At 39.7% G+C, this 17,080-nt stretch overlaps 1 protein-coding gene across 1 annotated transcript in view; it reads left to right on the plus strand.

The window, feature by feature from the left end:
* MTA1 (metastasis associated 1) overlaps positions 1–17,080 on the plus strand; it is an 85,103-nt gene that overhangs the window by 23,780 nt on the left and 44,243 nt on the right. The window contains exons 4-7 of the mRNA XM_059822285.1: positions 6,429–6,555; positions 6,733–6,796; positions 12,586–12,703; positions 14,244–14,346. Coding sequence (XP_059678268.1) covers positions 6,429–6,555; positions 6,733–6,796; positions 12,586–12,703; positions 14,244–14,346 — 412 coding nt within the window. The remainder of the gene's footprint in view (positions 1–6,428; positions 6,556–6,732; positions 6,797–12,585; positions 12,704–14,243; positions 14,347–17,080) is intronic.

The following is a 17,080-nucleotide window of genomic DNA, read 5'->3' on the forward strand; positions in this document are numbered from 1 at the left end:
TCACATACATAAATGAAAAAGAAGCGATCAGATCTGGACATGTCAAAATTATAATTTAGCTGCCAAGTATCATTGTCTTTTAATGGGCTTCTTGGTGTATATATGAATAGACCGTGATGTATGTGTAATACAGATCAACATAGTTGTACTGCATGGGGATTGATTAAGTCAGATACTCAGTTTTAACAATGAATGTAATGTCTTTCTGTGTTCTCAGTGCTGTAGTGCCATTGGGGAAAACATGCAGCAAAACTAGCCCCTTACTGATAAATTTGAATATTTTCAGTTGTAGATTCAAGTCCAAATTGAGTCCCTCCATTGCAGCCGTACCTTGGAAAAACAGTCATGTGGCACTGAGATGAGAACTGAGGTAGCAGGCAAAGCTTTTTTGATATCTTTTATGTGCAGCAGTACTCATTTTATCTGAGAATACTGAAGCTTAATAGGAGCTTCACCATAAACAACGCGACTATTGATTCCTTCATCTGTGTCTCACTTCACTAGATTTAGTAAAGGAAGCAGGTAGGAATGATTCAAAGAAACGCATGTCTGAGGCTGAAAATTAAAAGTTTTTGAACCCGTGTAAATGCTCTTTGAACCTGCAACGGCTGATTTCTTTTTGTGATAAGATATCTAAGATTTTTTTTTTTAATGCAAACAAATAATTCATTGTTCATATTCATGTGTGTTTGAAAGACAGGAAAAGTCTTCTGTAGCACAATCCTATTAACAGAGCCACCAGAGACAACTGAGGCTGTCTCTTAGTGTAAATTTCACTAGTAACTAACATTTTTTTCCAGTATGTTTCTTTCTGGTGCAGAATAAAATTGCTACTAAATGACTTCTATTTATTTAGATAGATGTCCTGTTGTGTGGCTTCCGTTCTTCTTAAGGAGGGAGAAGAGAGTAAAATTAAGCTTTTGGACAGCCGTTAGTTCTTTACTCTGAAAAAAATAATATCTACATCCTGCATGATATAATGAAATTAAATTTTGTGGATGCTAAGATTCTCGTACAGATACTCAACACTGCCACTGACTTTGAGTTCATTTCCATAAAGTCTCCTGTTGCCTCATTTTGATGCATTTGCAGTAGATGTACGTATCTGCATCGCTGATCTTTTAACTGCCTTTGTTCGGCTGATTAATGGAGCTTTCTGACTGCAGACATTTCTGGATTCACACAGTCTTCTGTTTAAGATGCCTTTATTTTAGACCTACTGTTGAGATCAATGCAGAGAGAGTGCCAAGTAATGGGAAGACGCGGCCAGAACATGAATGGAAAAAGTATATGTATATTTTGTAATATTTTTCTTCTCTTCCAATAAAGGAAGGAAAAAAAGGTGATTGTGAAATGAATGTTGCAAAGTTAAAAAAACAACAACAAAAAAAACCCAAAAACCAAATGCTTACGCTTTAGCTTGTATAATCCATCAGATATCTGAAACAGACAAGTCTGAGATATGTTGTCTTTTCTCATAACTCTATAAAGAGAAATGAGTTGGAAGCACCTTATTCTGTAGTTGTGATTGTAAATTAGTACCTGATATATGCAACCTGATGCTTGGATTTGATCTGTGATCTTACTATTTTTATCATATGATATAAAGCTTGTCTGGGCTGTCCTATAAATCTTTCAGCCTTATAATGGCTTCCATACATTGTTAGCACTTTTTGTTCATAAGCCTCTTTAATGACCTCACAAATTATTCTAGGGAATTTCTCCACCTGTTTCTGAAATGAACCTGCTTCGCCAGTCGAGACTATTTAATGTTCTTGCCCAGAGACTTTGTAGCGGTTTAAGATAGATATTGTATGCAAACAAGATTGCAGGCAGAACTTGACGGAAGAGAAGTGAGAAAGATAGTTTACTCTTCAGGCTACTGTTGGATGGTGTGACTATGTATTTTCTCTCTATATAGTGTCTTATACAGTTTCTTATACAATAAGGTAAATATTTCCAACAGCAGGAATACAGCCTTCTATTCTCCCTTCTAACAATCTACCCCCAACCATCTCCAGTTACTTGTGATCTGTCTTATGACCACAGTTTTCGCTTCGTTAAAAACCTTCATCCTGATTTGTAAAATGATGAGCGACTTGTTGGTAGTGGTTGGAGAACTGAGTAGTTAGTGCTGGCCGGTTTGGCAGGTTTATGGTTAGTTTTCAGCAGGTGATGTTTGGGTGCCAGGCGCACACGGGAGCATGGTTTTGTAAGTGCCAAAGCTTCTAAAAATAAATGTCTTGCGGCGGTGAGGTGTCATTGTTCAATCAGTCTGTGAGTTGCATGAGACGTGTGTGCCTGAACAGGTAGGGGGTCCATTGAGTTTGTTTTTTTAAAATTTTAGATAACACCAGTCTAAAGGCAGTTTGACAATAGCTTCACAAATGAGTTATTTTTTACTTTTATTTCTTCCATTTTATTCCCCTTCTCCTCCTTTTTCTCCCAACACCACACATGCAGATTTAAGAGGAGTCAGATTCATTAATCCACTAATGACACTTTGGCTCTGTTGTTACTGAGAGGAGGAAACTGTGATTTTTCTCTTCTGGGGATGGTGCAGTGCAGAAAGATATGCTGTGTCCAAAATAGCGTCTGTTTGCTCTGTATGCTGCCTGTGATAGTGGCCATGGCTGCAAAAGACGATCACAAGAAGTTTTTGGAAGGGTTCATAGTGGGATGTCTTGATGACGTGGCAAACTCCTTCTGAAGTGTCAAGTTATAAGGATTTCTATTTGTTAAAACTTTCACCATATTTTCTATAGCTGTGAGTTTATATCTGTTTTTTGGTAGAGAGAGAATTAATAAGGCTGAGGTTTAATACAGACCGTTTGAAACTGGACCTGGGAGAAGGACTGTGGTGTTGTATTGTTCATTTCTTCAGATGCAACAAACGCTTCTGCATGTCTTCCCAAGCTGCTTAGCTGAGCTGTTAAAGTACCAAGAGCTTAAGCTTTCTTCACTGTTGAAGGAACTGTTGTACAGGTCACTAGTGCTGGCTTTACTGTGTTTCCCAATGTTTTTGACCCCATTTTTTTCCTTTTTTCTTTACATTTTGTTGTTAGTGATACAATGCTAACTAATTCTTCTGCGACTACAGACTGTCTCCCAAGCTCAACATCCTAGTGAGCTCTGTAAATCTAATTTCAGTATTTTGTTTGCTTTGGTGCATTTCAGAATTCTGCTGTGTAGCAACTTGTATGACACGCAGAATGCAAAGAAAGGGCTGGTGCTCTCTACCGCTGATGTTGTACCAAGCCCAATCTGATTTATATCAAATTGCTATTCTTTCTAGTGTCTAGCAAATATTGATGTTTAATTTCACATCTCACACACCCAGTCATTTTAAATTACAATTGCTGCCTCTTGGGTTTCTCCTGCCAAATCAAAGTTTGCTCTTTCTAATTGTTTTTCCCCATATATGTTAGATTTCACATGCCTCTTGCTGTTTGTGTCCAATCTGCCTGTCTCTTGTTCCCAATATAAGTCGTCTTCAGGCTTTGTTAATGTGCTATTAATGATTCTGTCATCAAATATCAAATAGTACTTAATCTAATACACTCCTTGCAGCATTCCACTGGCTATTTCTGCATAGCTGATGTATTACTGTTTGTATTAAGACTAAATGTTTAGTTTTAAATCTGCACAAGCACATCTGTCAAGCTGAGAGATTAATTTTGAAGTAAGGCTTTATGAGAGCATTGAAGGCCCAATATACTGCACCTACTGTATTTCCATACAGCTTATTCTGCAATACTGTCATAAATGCAAGCAAGTCTTTCTGAAAAGATTTATATATAAAAAATATATACTTTTTTTTAAAGACTGTGGTCCTTACTTCTCGGGGATTGCCATTCTCAAGGATGAAGTCTGTGTCACTTAAAGCTTAAGTGCTTGAGCTATAGGAGGGTGAAATGCAGGTGTGGCAGACAGGCTTGTCCTGGAACCTGAGGCTGGGCCAGCTCCTTTTGTGGTTTATAGTCTTTGACTTAAGCCTTTGCTGTCTGCGCAGGGGCGATGAGGTGGTATTAGTTATGCTTTTCGTCAAAGCCACTTCTGCATGACTTCAGGGAGACAGAGAGGTTCCTGTGCTGGATCCAGCCCTGTATTCTCTCCTTCTTCCCTTGGTTGCGAATGCATTTGCCAGGTTCGTTCTTTTCAGTACTGAATGATGGCTGTAGAAAAGGAGAGAAAGTGCTTGTGTAGATTCGTTTGTTATTTCTTGGAATATTCCTACCTCTGTCTTCAGGAACTATGACAATTTTATGTCTGTATGTGTGGGGAGTTGTTACCTGTAGAAATGCCTGTCTTTAAAAAAAAAAAAAATTTACACCTTTTTATTTTGAAAGGCTGTGCATAACAGAGCTGGCATAAGAAGAAAATACGTTCTTCCCGCCTTCCTTATTTTATTACAAAAGCTAGACACATAAATAAAACACTAGTTGGAAGACGAGCCTAGCTGAAGGGGTGCAGTTCCTGAGATTAGCTTGTGTGCGCTGGGTCGTTTTGTTTGTAGATTTGATTGGCACATAGTGGTTAATGTATTTTTTTAAAAATGTAATTTTTAAAAGCTCTAGGCTATTAAATACACTGAAGATATTAAGTATTTTAGGTTGCCCCTTATAGTATTTTTCCTGCATTACACAGTGCACTACTCTCATTCTCCAAAATCTGTTGTAAGTGCAGGCATGAATGCCTTTTTATTTGTGCATCCTTCAGTTTTTAGGCAAGCTAGCTTGGAACTTGCTGACTTGTTTGTGGATTGCTGCTGGTATATTTATAGTGTAGGTCAGCAGCCGCAATATTAATTTTCAACTAAAACAGAATCCACTTCAGTAAATTGCAGAACCGTGAAACTGTGGCACAAATGTAGATTTGGTGTTCTAGTTCTTAGGAAAATATTAAAATGTAAGTGCATGCTGCTGTATGCTTAACAGCTCATGTGGTATAAGAGCTATTGTGTGTTGCAGTCTGGTTTAATTATGCTACTATTTTTTTCCTTCCTTGCTGGAGCAACTTACCTGAGGGGGGGATATAAACCACAGGTCTTTTTCCAAGGCTGTAAAACAGTGATAAATTGTGGGGAACCTGAAATGTACATAATTTTTTGTCACCCCCTTTGGCATAATGGTGGCCTATTTAAAATTAAATGCAATTTTAGTGTTTTATAAAATGGAGATCTCTCCTTTCTGTATGCTTTGTTTTGGGATAACTATGAGGATGATAGTTAACTAATCTTAAGGGTATATAAATCGTAACTGTGCCTGTATGTGTTTCTGACTAGAAATGTTTCTTGGCAACAACTGTTGAATTAAGCTGCAGGCCTAAGTCTGCTCTTTGAGAGTACTGCTGCTGTAAAATTACAGTTTTACGATTCATGTATGAGACTTTACAGCTCATTCTACTACAGCCTGGGAAAGTTTTCCTGTGGATTTGGAAAATACAGTAACTGCCTTAATTTCTTAGGGAAGGAAAAAGTCTGTTGTTTTCTTCTGCAGTCCATCATGGAGAAGCTTTGCAGCTTTCTTTGGAGTATTTTGCCTTTTACAGCTTTATCTTGCATAATTGACGGGATACTTGCTAATGAACACAAAACATACTAATAATTTATTTCGTACAAGAAAGGTGCCTAGAGATGTTTTGGATCAGCTGTGTATCAGTGTGTATGTGTACTTTGGCATTCATTTAAAAACTGGTTGGATGGAGATTGGATAGCTCGAAGCCAGAGGTGGTGGATCCGGACTGCAGAATAAAGCAAGCTTTTGAAATGCAGGAGTGTTGCAGTCCAATGCCTGTGGTGTGACCGGGTAGGGTGGGTTGCAAGACTGGCCTTAAGCGCTTGGTTACATTCCAGTTAGTCTTGTGACTGTGATGTATGGGCTGTAGTTGGGGTGAAGAGAATGAAATACACTAAGTAAATCAACTAACCTTTTCAGTGGGCATTTCGTGCAAAAGCTGTTGAAGTTGGTATGGGACAGTCTGTGATATGCTGAAAGAGGAGTAGGGTCTAAGACAGCTGATGCCTGGCAAAGAGACTTCACTTTTACTGCCTCACTCATCGTGTGTCAGCTGCTTCTTGATTAATCTAATGGTGCAGTGATGGCCTCCAAGACCAGCTCTGGTCAGAGCTTGTCTCTTGGTAACAGATTTGTGTGACTTTCAGCTTGGTGAGCCAGTGTGATCTGTGTGTACTTGGAACGCTTTGGTCCCAGTGGTGAATAAATAAAATTCTTCACAGGCATCATTTAAAGGATCTGTACTAATTATCTAATTGCTCAGTTGGCTGAAATATGAGGATTCAGATGAAGTTAGATTTAATCTAAATAACGTGCATTATTTAGCAAAGGTTTTTGAGCAGCTTATCCTGATTGGCTCAGAATCAATGCTTGCACTGTTCTTGATGATCAATTTTGTCTCTTTATAACTAGGAGAAATGGAAGAAGAGATGGAAAATCCAGAAATGGTTGATTTACCAGAGAAACAGAAGCATCAGCTACGACACCGTGAGTTGTTTCTCTCACGACAGCTGGAATCTCTGCCAGCCACACATATTAGGTAATGACTATTTTCTTCCAGTGCTTTTTATTCAAAAAAACAAATGGCATCATTATTATTCAAGTATTCTTCAGTGTAAGATTAAATTCTGTGTACTTCAGTAATACCGTCTTGTGAATCACATGAGCATTTAAGATGTTGTTTTCATAAAATGTGTTTATCTTTTTCTTTTTTTAGAGGCAAATGCAGCGTTACTCTGTTAAATGAGACAGAATCCCTTAAATCATATCTGGAACGGGAGGTATGAACCATTTTGTGAATTGTCAAGCTTGAACAGTTTATTCTGGCACAATTTAGAATTGGTGGCTTTTTGCAAGTTTTCTGAAAAGAAGGTGGTTCTTTCATTTCTACACATACTGGGCATTGACAGTGGGAAGCTTTGGGCTCCACACAATTTTCATTCTGATATAAAACTTTGCTGATCTAGAGGCCAGACCTGTTTACATCCTTGTGACTATAAGCTGCCTCTGCTTCTGTAAAGAGAGCCCTACTTGCTCACAGCCTGGCAGTCTGAAAGTTCAAACCTAGAGGCTCACACCGAAGACAAGACAGGGTGGGAGATGCAGTAACTGTAGAAGAGGGAGCAAGCCAGCAAGCTGTATTTCTATATTTTTGCTTTATCCTGAAACCCTACAGATTTATATTAACATGGTTTAAGCTTGACCTTGGCTCAGATTTCTGGGGAGCTTAGTTCCCTGTTATTTTGAGTTCACTGTTCAAAATATTTACCTGTAATCCTTCATATGCCACCACAGACACTTAGATCCTTGAAAAACTTTGCTTGTCAGTTAACTTCTGAGTCCTGCAGAAATTTACCCAATCTGGCTCTTTAAAAGTACCTCAAATCAAACACTTGAAACTGAAATGTTTTGCACTGTTTATCACTATTCAGAATATAAATCTCGGGGTTTACTTTTTCAGGTATTTTTGGATTTTAAAAATTACTATTGTAATTCTTCTAAATATATTTATATACCTTTAATTGTGGCTAAACCTCTGGCTGCCAGCTGGGTTAGACAGTCTTGGAATTTGACAATCTGGGAGCTTTACTTTGGGAGATTAGCAAAGAATTTCAGTATATTATTATTTGAATATATCTGCAAGCATCACATTTGCATTTGAAAACATTAAAATGTTATACAAGAGAGGAAATCTTGTAATTAGAAACAGTAGGGTAACAGTCATTACCGGCCTTTAAGAGACAAGGAGAAAACAGGTCATTTTTTGCAAGGAGCATACTGTGGTCTGTCTCATAGTTGGGCTTTATTTTAAATGCTTTTTTGGCTTTCTTTAGTATTTATTTAAGCATAAGATTAATTTTAATCTGATACTCTAGTTTAAGAGAATTTTAAACAAAGCACAGGGATTAAATAGTCTGGTTTCTCTTTGGAATGTGAAACCAAAAATATGTCGAGTCTGCTCAGGGCTGCCAAATGGCAGCGCATCAAACAAGGGCTGTTGTATTCAGAAATGCTTGTAACCAGCTAGCAACCTAGGATATGCCAATTTGAAAGCAAAAGTTAATCAAACTGAAATTATTTTACATTTACTAGTGCCTTACTTTTAAGTAGCGTTCATTCTCGATTGCTCCCAACACATTTTTATTATCACTAATGTTACAGGTAGGTATGTTGAGACAGAGAAGGGAGCTGGCTTCCTCTAACCGTGCAACTGCTCAGTTGCAGATGTAGGAATAGAGAGAGATTTCTTTTTTTCATCCTTTAGAACTCTCAAAACGCAAGACGAGTGATGCAGGTTATTTTTAAAACTGAGCAGGCACTTAGAGATTTCACAGAATGGGAGAGCTCCCTGAATGTGTCCTGTCACTTAGCATGGTATTTTGCTGTGGTGCAAACTAACTTGGACAGATGGTAAAGAAATTACAAGCTCAGGAACACAAATGTGCTTGGGTGGAGGGTAAAGAGATTAAGAAAGGGAGATAGTTGTTGCCTGGTGAATTCCTAGCACTGGATGGTATTGTTTCAAACTGTTTCTTCTTTTTTTCCTCCCTGTTCTTAATCCGTTCTTTGTTTGCAAAATGTTTCGTTGTTTTTTAACACGGCTTCTGTCAACTTCTTACATGTTATGACCACTAAAAGTAGGTTTTCAGCCTGAAGCTTTCTGCCTCGAAAGAGGTTAAACATGCAGACAGAAATTTTTAGGGAGATGTAGTTTTGCTATGCTTACTATTTGTGTTACCTATGTTTTCCTCCTTCTACCTTCTCTCTATCATCTTCCTCAGGAAGATTGCTCTGTTACATTCGGAGAGCAGGCTGAAGGGGGACCAGCACTGACTTTTTTACTGTGCTTGGCAAAATTGGGTTTGTTAGCAGGAGTGAGGAATAGGAAGAAAAAGAAAAAAGCAACTGGAAAACCTGAATTTCCTGTAGATACTGAATTCCCACGGAGATCAAGAGAAGGGCATAGCCAGTTATGGCAAAAGCATTACATTTCCCTATTCTGCAGGAAACTATTTTATATGTATGATCTATTTTACTGCTCTGCTAGGATATATCCAGAGGCTTGTGTGAATTTTGCCTGCTGGGCATATGTCTGGCGTTTCTGTTCCTTTTGGTACCCCCCTAAAAATAAAATGCTCTCTAGTTAAAATATATTCCCCCCCTCACCCAAACTGACTTCATGAAAGTAAGTTTGCAAGCTGTAATGAACTAACCGCTGTTTCTGTACTGTACTTTCACTTTGAGCCTGTTTTCTTTTTCCAGTTCTTCTGCAGTTTCTTAGTGGCTTTGGTTCTTGGCTATAGCTACGGGTAGCTTAGCTTAGGGGCTTGGGTAGGGAAACTCTGAGCATATGTGTCTGTATAACACTTTGGAGAAGTAGAAAGTCATGGTTTAATTTTAACTCTTGGCAGGTCATTTTAATTTTTCCGAACATGTTGGGTGTTTTCTGGGATCTGAAATTAAAAGAGAAAACCCTTCTTTTTCTTCACTGCTGCAAACTCAGCATGCACAGTTTTGACAGCTAAAATGAGCATGGAGGATTTTGAAGAGCCATGTTATTGTATTGTGAACATCACTCTTCTTGTGAAACCCTTCTGAAAAATTGGTCTTACCACGTAGTAGTGATAAAGAGTTCACATGCGCTTTAGAGGATACAAGGATCTGCTTTGTTCCTTAAACTATAGTTTGCATTGGCACTAAACTGACATTTATTAATGTTTTCAGAAATCCCACTCAGTTTGCATGAGCTGAATGTCATGCCTCTATGGGGGAAGATGGTAGTGGTATTGGATTACCTCTGGGAATTACAGTCTGTCTTGTATTCACCCTTGAGCCCCTGAACTTCCATCTTTTCTCTGTTGAGGAGGCTCTGATTGGGGAGAAGAGCCCAGAGGCTCATTCTTTTGTTGAACCTGCTTGATTCAAGACAAAACTGCACAAGATACAAAAAGATGACCTGAGAGTGGTAGAGAAGGATGGGTTTTATTTTGTAGAGAAAATTAATAGTGATAATCAATGAAAGAGAAGCAATAGGGCATCTAACAGTCAAATACCATGGGAGAAGACCCCTCCACAATGAATTACTTTGCCTAGGCAAGAAAGAGAGTGTTAAGAAATTGCCTGTAGAATTGGCCTTCCTTGGGGCCCACTGTGTTATTATACTACAGTGTTTGGTTTGCATATTTGCTGGACAATGTGCCTGAAAAGCATTAATGTTGCACTGCATATACTTTGTCCTACAGTTAGGTATTTTGGAGTTGAAACAAATAAAACACTATAACATGGAAGCTTGTGAGACAAAAGCTTTTTCCTGCGTTTTATTTATGCAACAATACATTCTCAAAATATTGTAATATCTTGAACTTTGTGTATGTCAGGGAGCAAGAGACCCAGGTTTCTTTACACAGCTGTAATATAAACGAGTTTTCATATACTCTGAAGCTCCCTTCTGGCGGTAGGTTGGTATAATTTGACCCTGGTGCCTGTGGGAGTAGGAATCAATTCTGTCAAAAATGTCATTCATTTAGGACGCAACTGAATCCCCCAAACCCAACCACGGACAACCCTTCCAGTTGACTTGGCTGGGTGTTGGAACAGCATTTTGCCAAGTGTTAGCTGTAACTTTTATCCTGTTACCGTGACATAACATGAGATTGTTTTTGCCCTTGGGGTTCGTGGTTTCATGGTGGCAAAATGGCATGTTTTCTGCTGGAGGAGATTGGTGTGAATTCCTGTCTTGCCTCTCGTGCTGTGCTGCATAGGTGATACTTTTTTGACCTTAGCTTTCTTAAATAGCAAAGCAGGTTTGGCTGGCTTGCTTGGTTCTTTTCTGGCTTTTTTCCTCCCTTCCATAGATGTTGATCTCTCCCTGGAAAAATGCTGATTTTCATTAAAATTGGAGCAGAAAAAACAAAGTTATCATGTTTAACACTCTTAAATTCTGTACTTGGATGCTGAATGCATTATACATGTAAAGAAAACACTGGAGACCTTACCTCTATGGCATCAGTCTTAAATTAACACGTGTAATGTGCGGGGCTGGGGAACAGAACTAGTATCTACCTTTGAAGCCCTAGCCCACAGAATTTTTGCCACGTTACTGGGGAAACTCGGAGTGATTCTTCCTTTTTCGGGCTTTGTATGACAGATTGGGAGACTCCTTTCTCTTGCCACCTCTTCATGAAAATGAACAGGGCTTGAAACTGATGCTGGTTTTGTCCTAATTTTTGTTGCATGCTGTTGACGCATACAAGTATAGGGAAGGGGAAAATGAGGTGAGCATGAAATGAGATGTATTTAAACAGGGTGCCTGCTATTGACACAGAAATATGGGGAAAGGGAAAATGAGCCAGAAATCTAAGATGTGAAAAATGGCCATCGCATATCCTGTGTTTCTGTTCAGAAACACTTCTCTTTCCTGGTGCCGGTGTTGCTGTGGACAGAGGTTACGAAAGGTCTGTTATTTCATGTCCTACCAGAGCTCTCTTCCTGCCTCATATCCCACACTGTACTTTGATTGAGCGTACCTGGTCTCAGATGTGTGACTCAATAGCTAGAGCTAAGTACTTGTCCATGCAGAAAAGTTTAATTAATTATACTGTGCACTTTTAAGTAGTTAAAATCTTGGCTGTTTTCTTTCTTCACCCTGGCAGGACCTTCTCATTCTGGTATGACTTCTTGCTTTAATTTTACACACCAGGTATCAGAAGCCAAGCAGTTTTTTTAGCCTTTTTCTCACCTACTTGAACAAAAGCAACAAATTAATGTATTGCCACCTGCAGCTAATTACTGCTGCTGCCAGATCTGCTACCCCTCTCCCAATAATGAGCAGAAGGAAATGGGATTTAATCTTAAATGGTGGTGGACAAGAAGTTGGTCAGCAGTGCATCCCTGTGACAAGGAAAGTCAAGTACATCCTAGTCTATTTTAGCAGGAGCGTAGTGAGCAGATGGAGAGAAGAGATTCATCCCCTCAGTTCATCACTTGTGAGACCACTTCTGGAGTGCTGTGTCCAGCTTTGGGTCTCCCAGCACGAGAGAGACATTGACATACTGGAGCAAGTCCAGCAGAGGCCACAGAGGTTGTCTGGGGCTTCATGTCGCTGTGGGGTGTTTCACTGGTATGGCTGTAACACTCTGAAGTTATGCTTTAGTTTGTACCAATATTTCTGGGCGGATAAGTCACTAGCATCTAGTACTGCTCTTTTGACGTATGGGAAAGTGCAATTTTGTGTTCTGAAACAGCTGATATTACTAAAAATTATCGCCTGGGCCTTCTGAGCCTTGTTTGTGCAAGAGGAGCTTTGTTCACTTCAACTTCAAAAGACTGTATATTAAGGGAGTGGCTGATTTTGAGGAGAGCTATTACACTATAATACAGAAGAAAGTGGCAGCATTTAACGTAGGGTTTTAAAACTGGTGGTTCATTTACTGTTTGTTCACCCAAATTTAAAATCTATATATAGGTAATAAAACCAAACAAAAAATGTAAAAGCTTGCTAGTATGTACGCAAAGCTGAGACTAAAAGCTAATAATACTGTTTACTTTTTTGCTCTTGTTTTATTTTTAGGATTTCTTCTTTTATTCACTGGTATACGATCCTCAACAAAAGACCCTACTCGCTGATAAAGGAGAGATTCGAGTCGGAAACAGATACCAGGCAGATATAACAGACTTACTAAAAGAGGGTAATTTTTATAATTTATTTAAATTGTCAAGAGGCCATGTCGAATGTGGCCACTTCTACATGTGCGGTCTGCATAGGTGTGGGAGGTGGAGGTTTCCACTGCCAGGTCATGCATACAATGATGGCCTGGTTTGTTGGTGACTGAAGCTGTTGCCCACTGAACACAATTAGTTATGTCTCAAACCAGTCTTTAAGTGGGCATTTGTCCAAATCATAAAAGTTGTTGAAACAAATTGAATTAATTGGCGCTCTCAGAGCTTGCACTCTTTTTATTAAGAGATTTCAGAATTTCCATGGGAAACACAAATTTCCATTGCGTCTGTAAAGCCTTTTCTGTTTTTAATCAAGCCTCGCTTCCCTAAAGAACCCCTCCCAAATTACTGCCAATTAAATGCTGTCTCCCCTGATCAATTTGCCCATTATTGTTGGGTGCCTTTTCCTCGGAGCCCTCTCCTCATCCCAAGTGTTGGCTGCCAGCCTAGACTTCTCACCTGTAGAACAGGCAGGAGGAAAAATTTGCTGGCCTGAACGTGTTGTGAGATCCTGCTCCCACTGTGTTATGGCGCGTTAGGACCACAAGGACCCTGCCCCAAGCAAAAAGGAGTAGTAACAGTAACTGATACTTGTTACCAAATAGTAACTAACTATAGATTTGTCTTTTGCAGTACCCTACAGATCCAAAAGTGGGTGCAAAAACTGAGAGGGATGGGGAATATTGGCATCTAATTGCTCCTTTCTGAGACCCCTGTAATGCACGGGGAAAGGTCTGTTGGTATGCCTCTCCTAAGCAATGAGACGCTCTGTCTTTGCTTAGGAGCTTTGCTGATGCTGTTAGCCTCATGTTAGAACAGACAAAGAGATTGGTCAGGACTCTTGTTTAATTTGTCTTTGAAACTGGTATTTATTCAGCAGCTGGGCAAACCTCCTAAGTGAGGATGAACTAATTTGAAAGGCATTCTCTTCCCTCAGTGGGCCAACACGGGGCTTCAGAGAAGGATAATCTCCAGATGTTTTAAAGGGAGCAGAAAAAAGAAAAAAAGTCTCAGTAGCTCCTGTATTTTTCCAGGGTATTTTGATTTGTGTAGAGTCAGGAAAATAAAAGCAAGAGAGTCTGATGCTGTGATTTCCCCCTTAGAAAGCATCTGATGCAAGTTGAACCACCTATTTTTTGCCTGCTCAGAGCAGCTGGGAGTGTGCCTGTTTTCCCAGAACTGCTGCAAGATGAAGGAGAGAGGAGCTGGGGAGAGGGGCTGGAGAGGGGACATCTAGTTGGGAGAAGGATGTACTCTGTTTCCCATTACATGTGTCCTTTGAAACCAGTTCTTGAAAACCTGATTGCACGGTTCAGATGAGTTGTGTTGCTGTGTCTGTCGAGCTGAAATTGTCACAGACAAATAGGTGAATGAAGTTTTCCCAGTGGCCTGTTAGGCAGAGTAACTGAGATGAGTTAGCAGTTAAGTTACTGTGAGGTAAAAAAATCTAGAAAGTACTTTTGTTTTAAAACAGCCATACCAAGCATTTCTAATTTGTTTTTCAAGCAGGTGAGGATGATGGAAGAGATCAGTCAAAACTTGAAACAAAAGTTTGGGAAGCCTTTAACCCACTAGTAGACAAGCAGATAGACCAGTTCCTGGTGGTAGCACGGTAAGAGCGTTTTACCTCTCCTTTGAATAAGTAAACGTTAATAACTTTTCCAAGCACTTTTTATGTTCTTTTTACTTTACTAGTACAAATGCCAGTTTTGGTTGCTTGATTCATTTGCTCCATTTTGAAATGATGGACGTTTTACATGCCTTCCTGGGAATTGCATGACTTTAGGAACAGCTACTCAGATTTACAGCTTAGTTAATCACTTTTATGAAAGAAAAGCAAATGGCATGTAAAAACTATCCTGTAACTGGTGAGGTTTTTCAAATTCTTTGGCCAGCATGCAGAAGGCTTAGTGAATTAAATTCTTGACAGTTCATTACTCTGTCCATTTGCTCCCTTTTTAAAATCCAGTGACATTTTAACATCCATTAATAGTTTGCTGAGAAGTCTGGTAAAGTGTTTTTGATGGAGCATGGATGCTTTCTAATGCCTAGATTCCAATAGGTAGGCACAACAAAGTAAAACCCTGCAAATCTATACAGATGGTGAAATGTGTGCTTTTATTTAAGCCCAAAGCAATCTTTGATCAACTTTTCCTTTTTAAAATGTTCTTGAACTTTTTCATTGGTATGCATTTATATGAACAGAAGCCTATACTAAATTTTAGGCTCTGATAGCAACTGGTGACTGAATAATTTGGGAAAAAAAAAAAGAAAAAAGGTAACACTTTCCAAATTCTGGTCTTTTAGGTAAGTTTGTAGGACTGTGTGGGAGGAAAGTGGTATGAGTAGTAGATAAATAGTTGGACCTTTTCATGTTTTTAGTTAGTGGAGCAAGTTGTCATTGGATATGGTTAGGAAAGGGGTGTGTAAAGTTAGAAGATGCTGGGAGTATCTTTAGAGTTCTGCTCATTGGCTGTGGTATCTGATAGACATGGACTCTGACTGACAGGGCTGCCCGCTTTAGCCCTGGAAAACAGAATTAAGCCTGTATTTCAGATATTCTGATAAATTGGGCCCTGGTTCTGTCAGCCTTTTGGTTCTTGTTTTTTCCCCTCCTGAGTTTGCTTTGAATTTCTTCCTGAACTTTCCTGAGTGTGGCATTGCTGTGCCCATGGTGGGGTAAGTTCATAGTATGCTCGCCAGAGAGGCAACGCTAGAGCTTGTGTGTAAGAATCTGCCTGGACGGTGCCCTCCAGTTCTGATCAAAGCAGCTGGATAATGCAATGAGGATGTGGTTTTATCAAACAGCAGTAAATGTGTTCAACATGCTGAATGGTACAAGCTCAGGGAAATACAGGGAGGGGGAAAAAAGGTAAATGAAGGAAATGGTGAAACTCAGTGTTTTAAGTACTCAAGATGAGAAGTGTGTATACTCAGAAATAGACACCCAAATCAATTTTTTTCTATGCACTTTGAAGGTAAAACTTGCCATTATTATGAACTTTGGCCAAAATTTTTAAAAATGGGTAATCTGAATTGCAGCACTTAAAAACCTTTGCATGGCTGCTTGGGCCTTGTTTGCGAGTCCAGTGACAGGGAGCCAAGAGTGAAACTAGGTTGGTTAAGGTTAAAAATGTTAACTGCAGTCCAGACTGAAGAAAATCTCACAGTTCAGAATCCATTAATACATTTTTGCCTTTGGTTAAACATGTGCTTTTTGTGGTATAGACTTTTTTAAAGTTCATGAAGTTCGGAGCGTGCTGGCTACACCCAAGAATCACCATAAAACCCCCTCTTGGAAGTTTCACTGTGCTGCTTACATGATGTTTACATGCTGTTACATGTTTTACATGCTGTTTCCCCTGACTTGTGCCAACAGTAAAGTCAAACTGACTGAACTAGTGATTTATATGTGACAGATTAATTCTACTTGATCAGATGGACATAGGGAAATGGATGAAAGCGGGGAGAGGATAGTCTCCACCAGCGGTGCGGAACAAACAGATGAAGGTGTGATGGGGAGAGCTGGGATATCTCCAGCAAAGGGTATTCCTGCTTCTTATGGGACCCTTCTTGACAAGGCTGCCGTTTCACAGTTGCTTGTAATCAAGTGAAGTACAGGACACCACCGAAAAGCTAAGAACTTTGTTTTCTGGGTTAATTTTCAGCAGGATTGATTCAAATTGCCACTCAGCCACACAGTGCTCTGGTGTCGGTGTCAGGAAGAGCCAGCAGGAAGCGCGAGGGTAGAAGTGCCCCAGCGGATGCGGGTTTGCATGTGGGTTGGTTCAGAGTGACCGTAGATCTGCTTTTGATGGGGGTTTCCAACTTGTGTAGGCTTTTGGTGGCGAAGCTGGTTTTAGTAATGCTTTCTGGCTGTTCACTGCTGCCCACTGGGTTTGCTGATACAGCCGCTCGAGTGTGCGTTCTGTAACGAGAATCACTGAAAAGATGAGTATAAAAATCACTTCAGTCTGGAATCAGCAAAGCGATCCAGTTTATACTTAGATGCCACACACAGGAAAAAAAGTATCAGTTCAGCTAAAGCTGGGGATGGGGGAGTTGTGAAGCAGGGATGGGGATACTGACTGGGAGGCTGGGAAGAGGGCGAAGTGTGAATCACCACAGAAACTTGGGTGGGGGAGGCTGTTTTGGATTTTGGCCAAAATTAGGTATTTGATGACAACTACTGCTTAAGCATTTACCTTTCCTACTCCTGCATTGCTTGGCATTAGTTTGTTCCTCTGTGTGCTCAACTAGTTTGGGGAAGTGATCTGAGTGGAGATAAAAAAAACACAACACCTTTTTTTGTTGTTGTAGTTGCTCAGACGAGTTCAGGTCCGGTT

Source organism: Gavia stellata, chromosome 10 (genome assembly GCF_030936135.1).
Source record: "Gavia stellata isolate bGavSte3 chromosome 10, bGavSte3.hap2, whole genome shotgun sequence".
Lineage (NCBI taxonomy): Eukaryota > Metazoa > Chordata > Aves > Gaviiformes > Gaviidae > Gavia > Gavia stellata.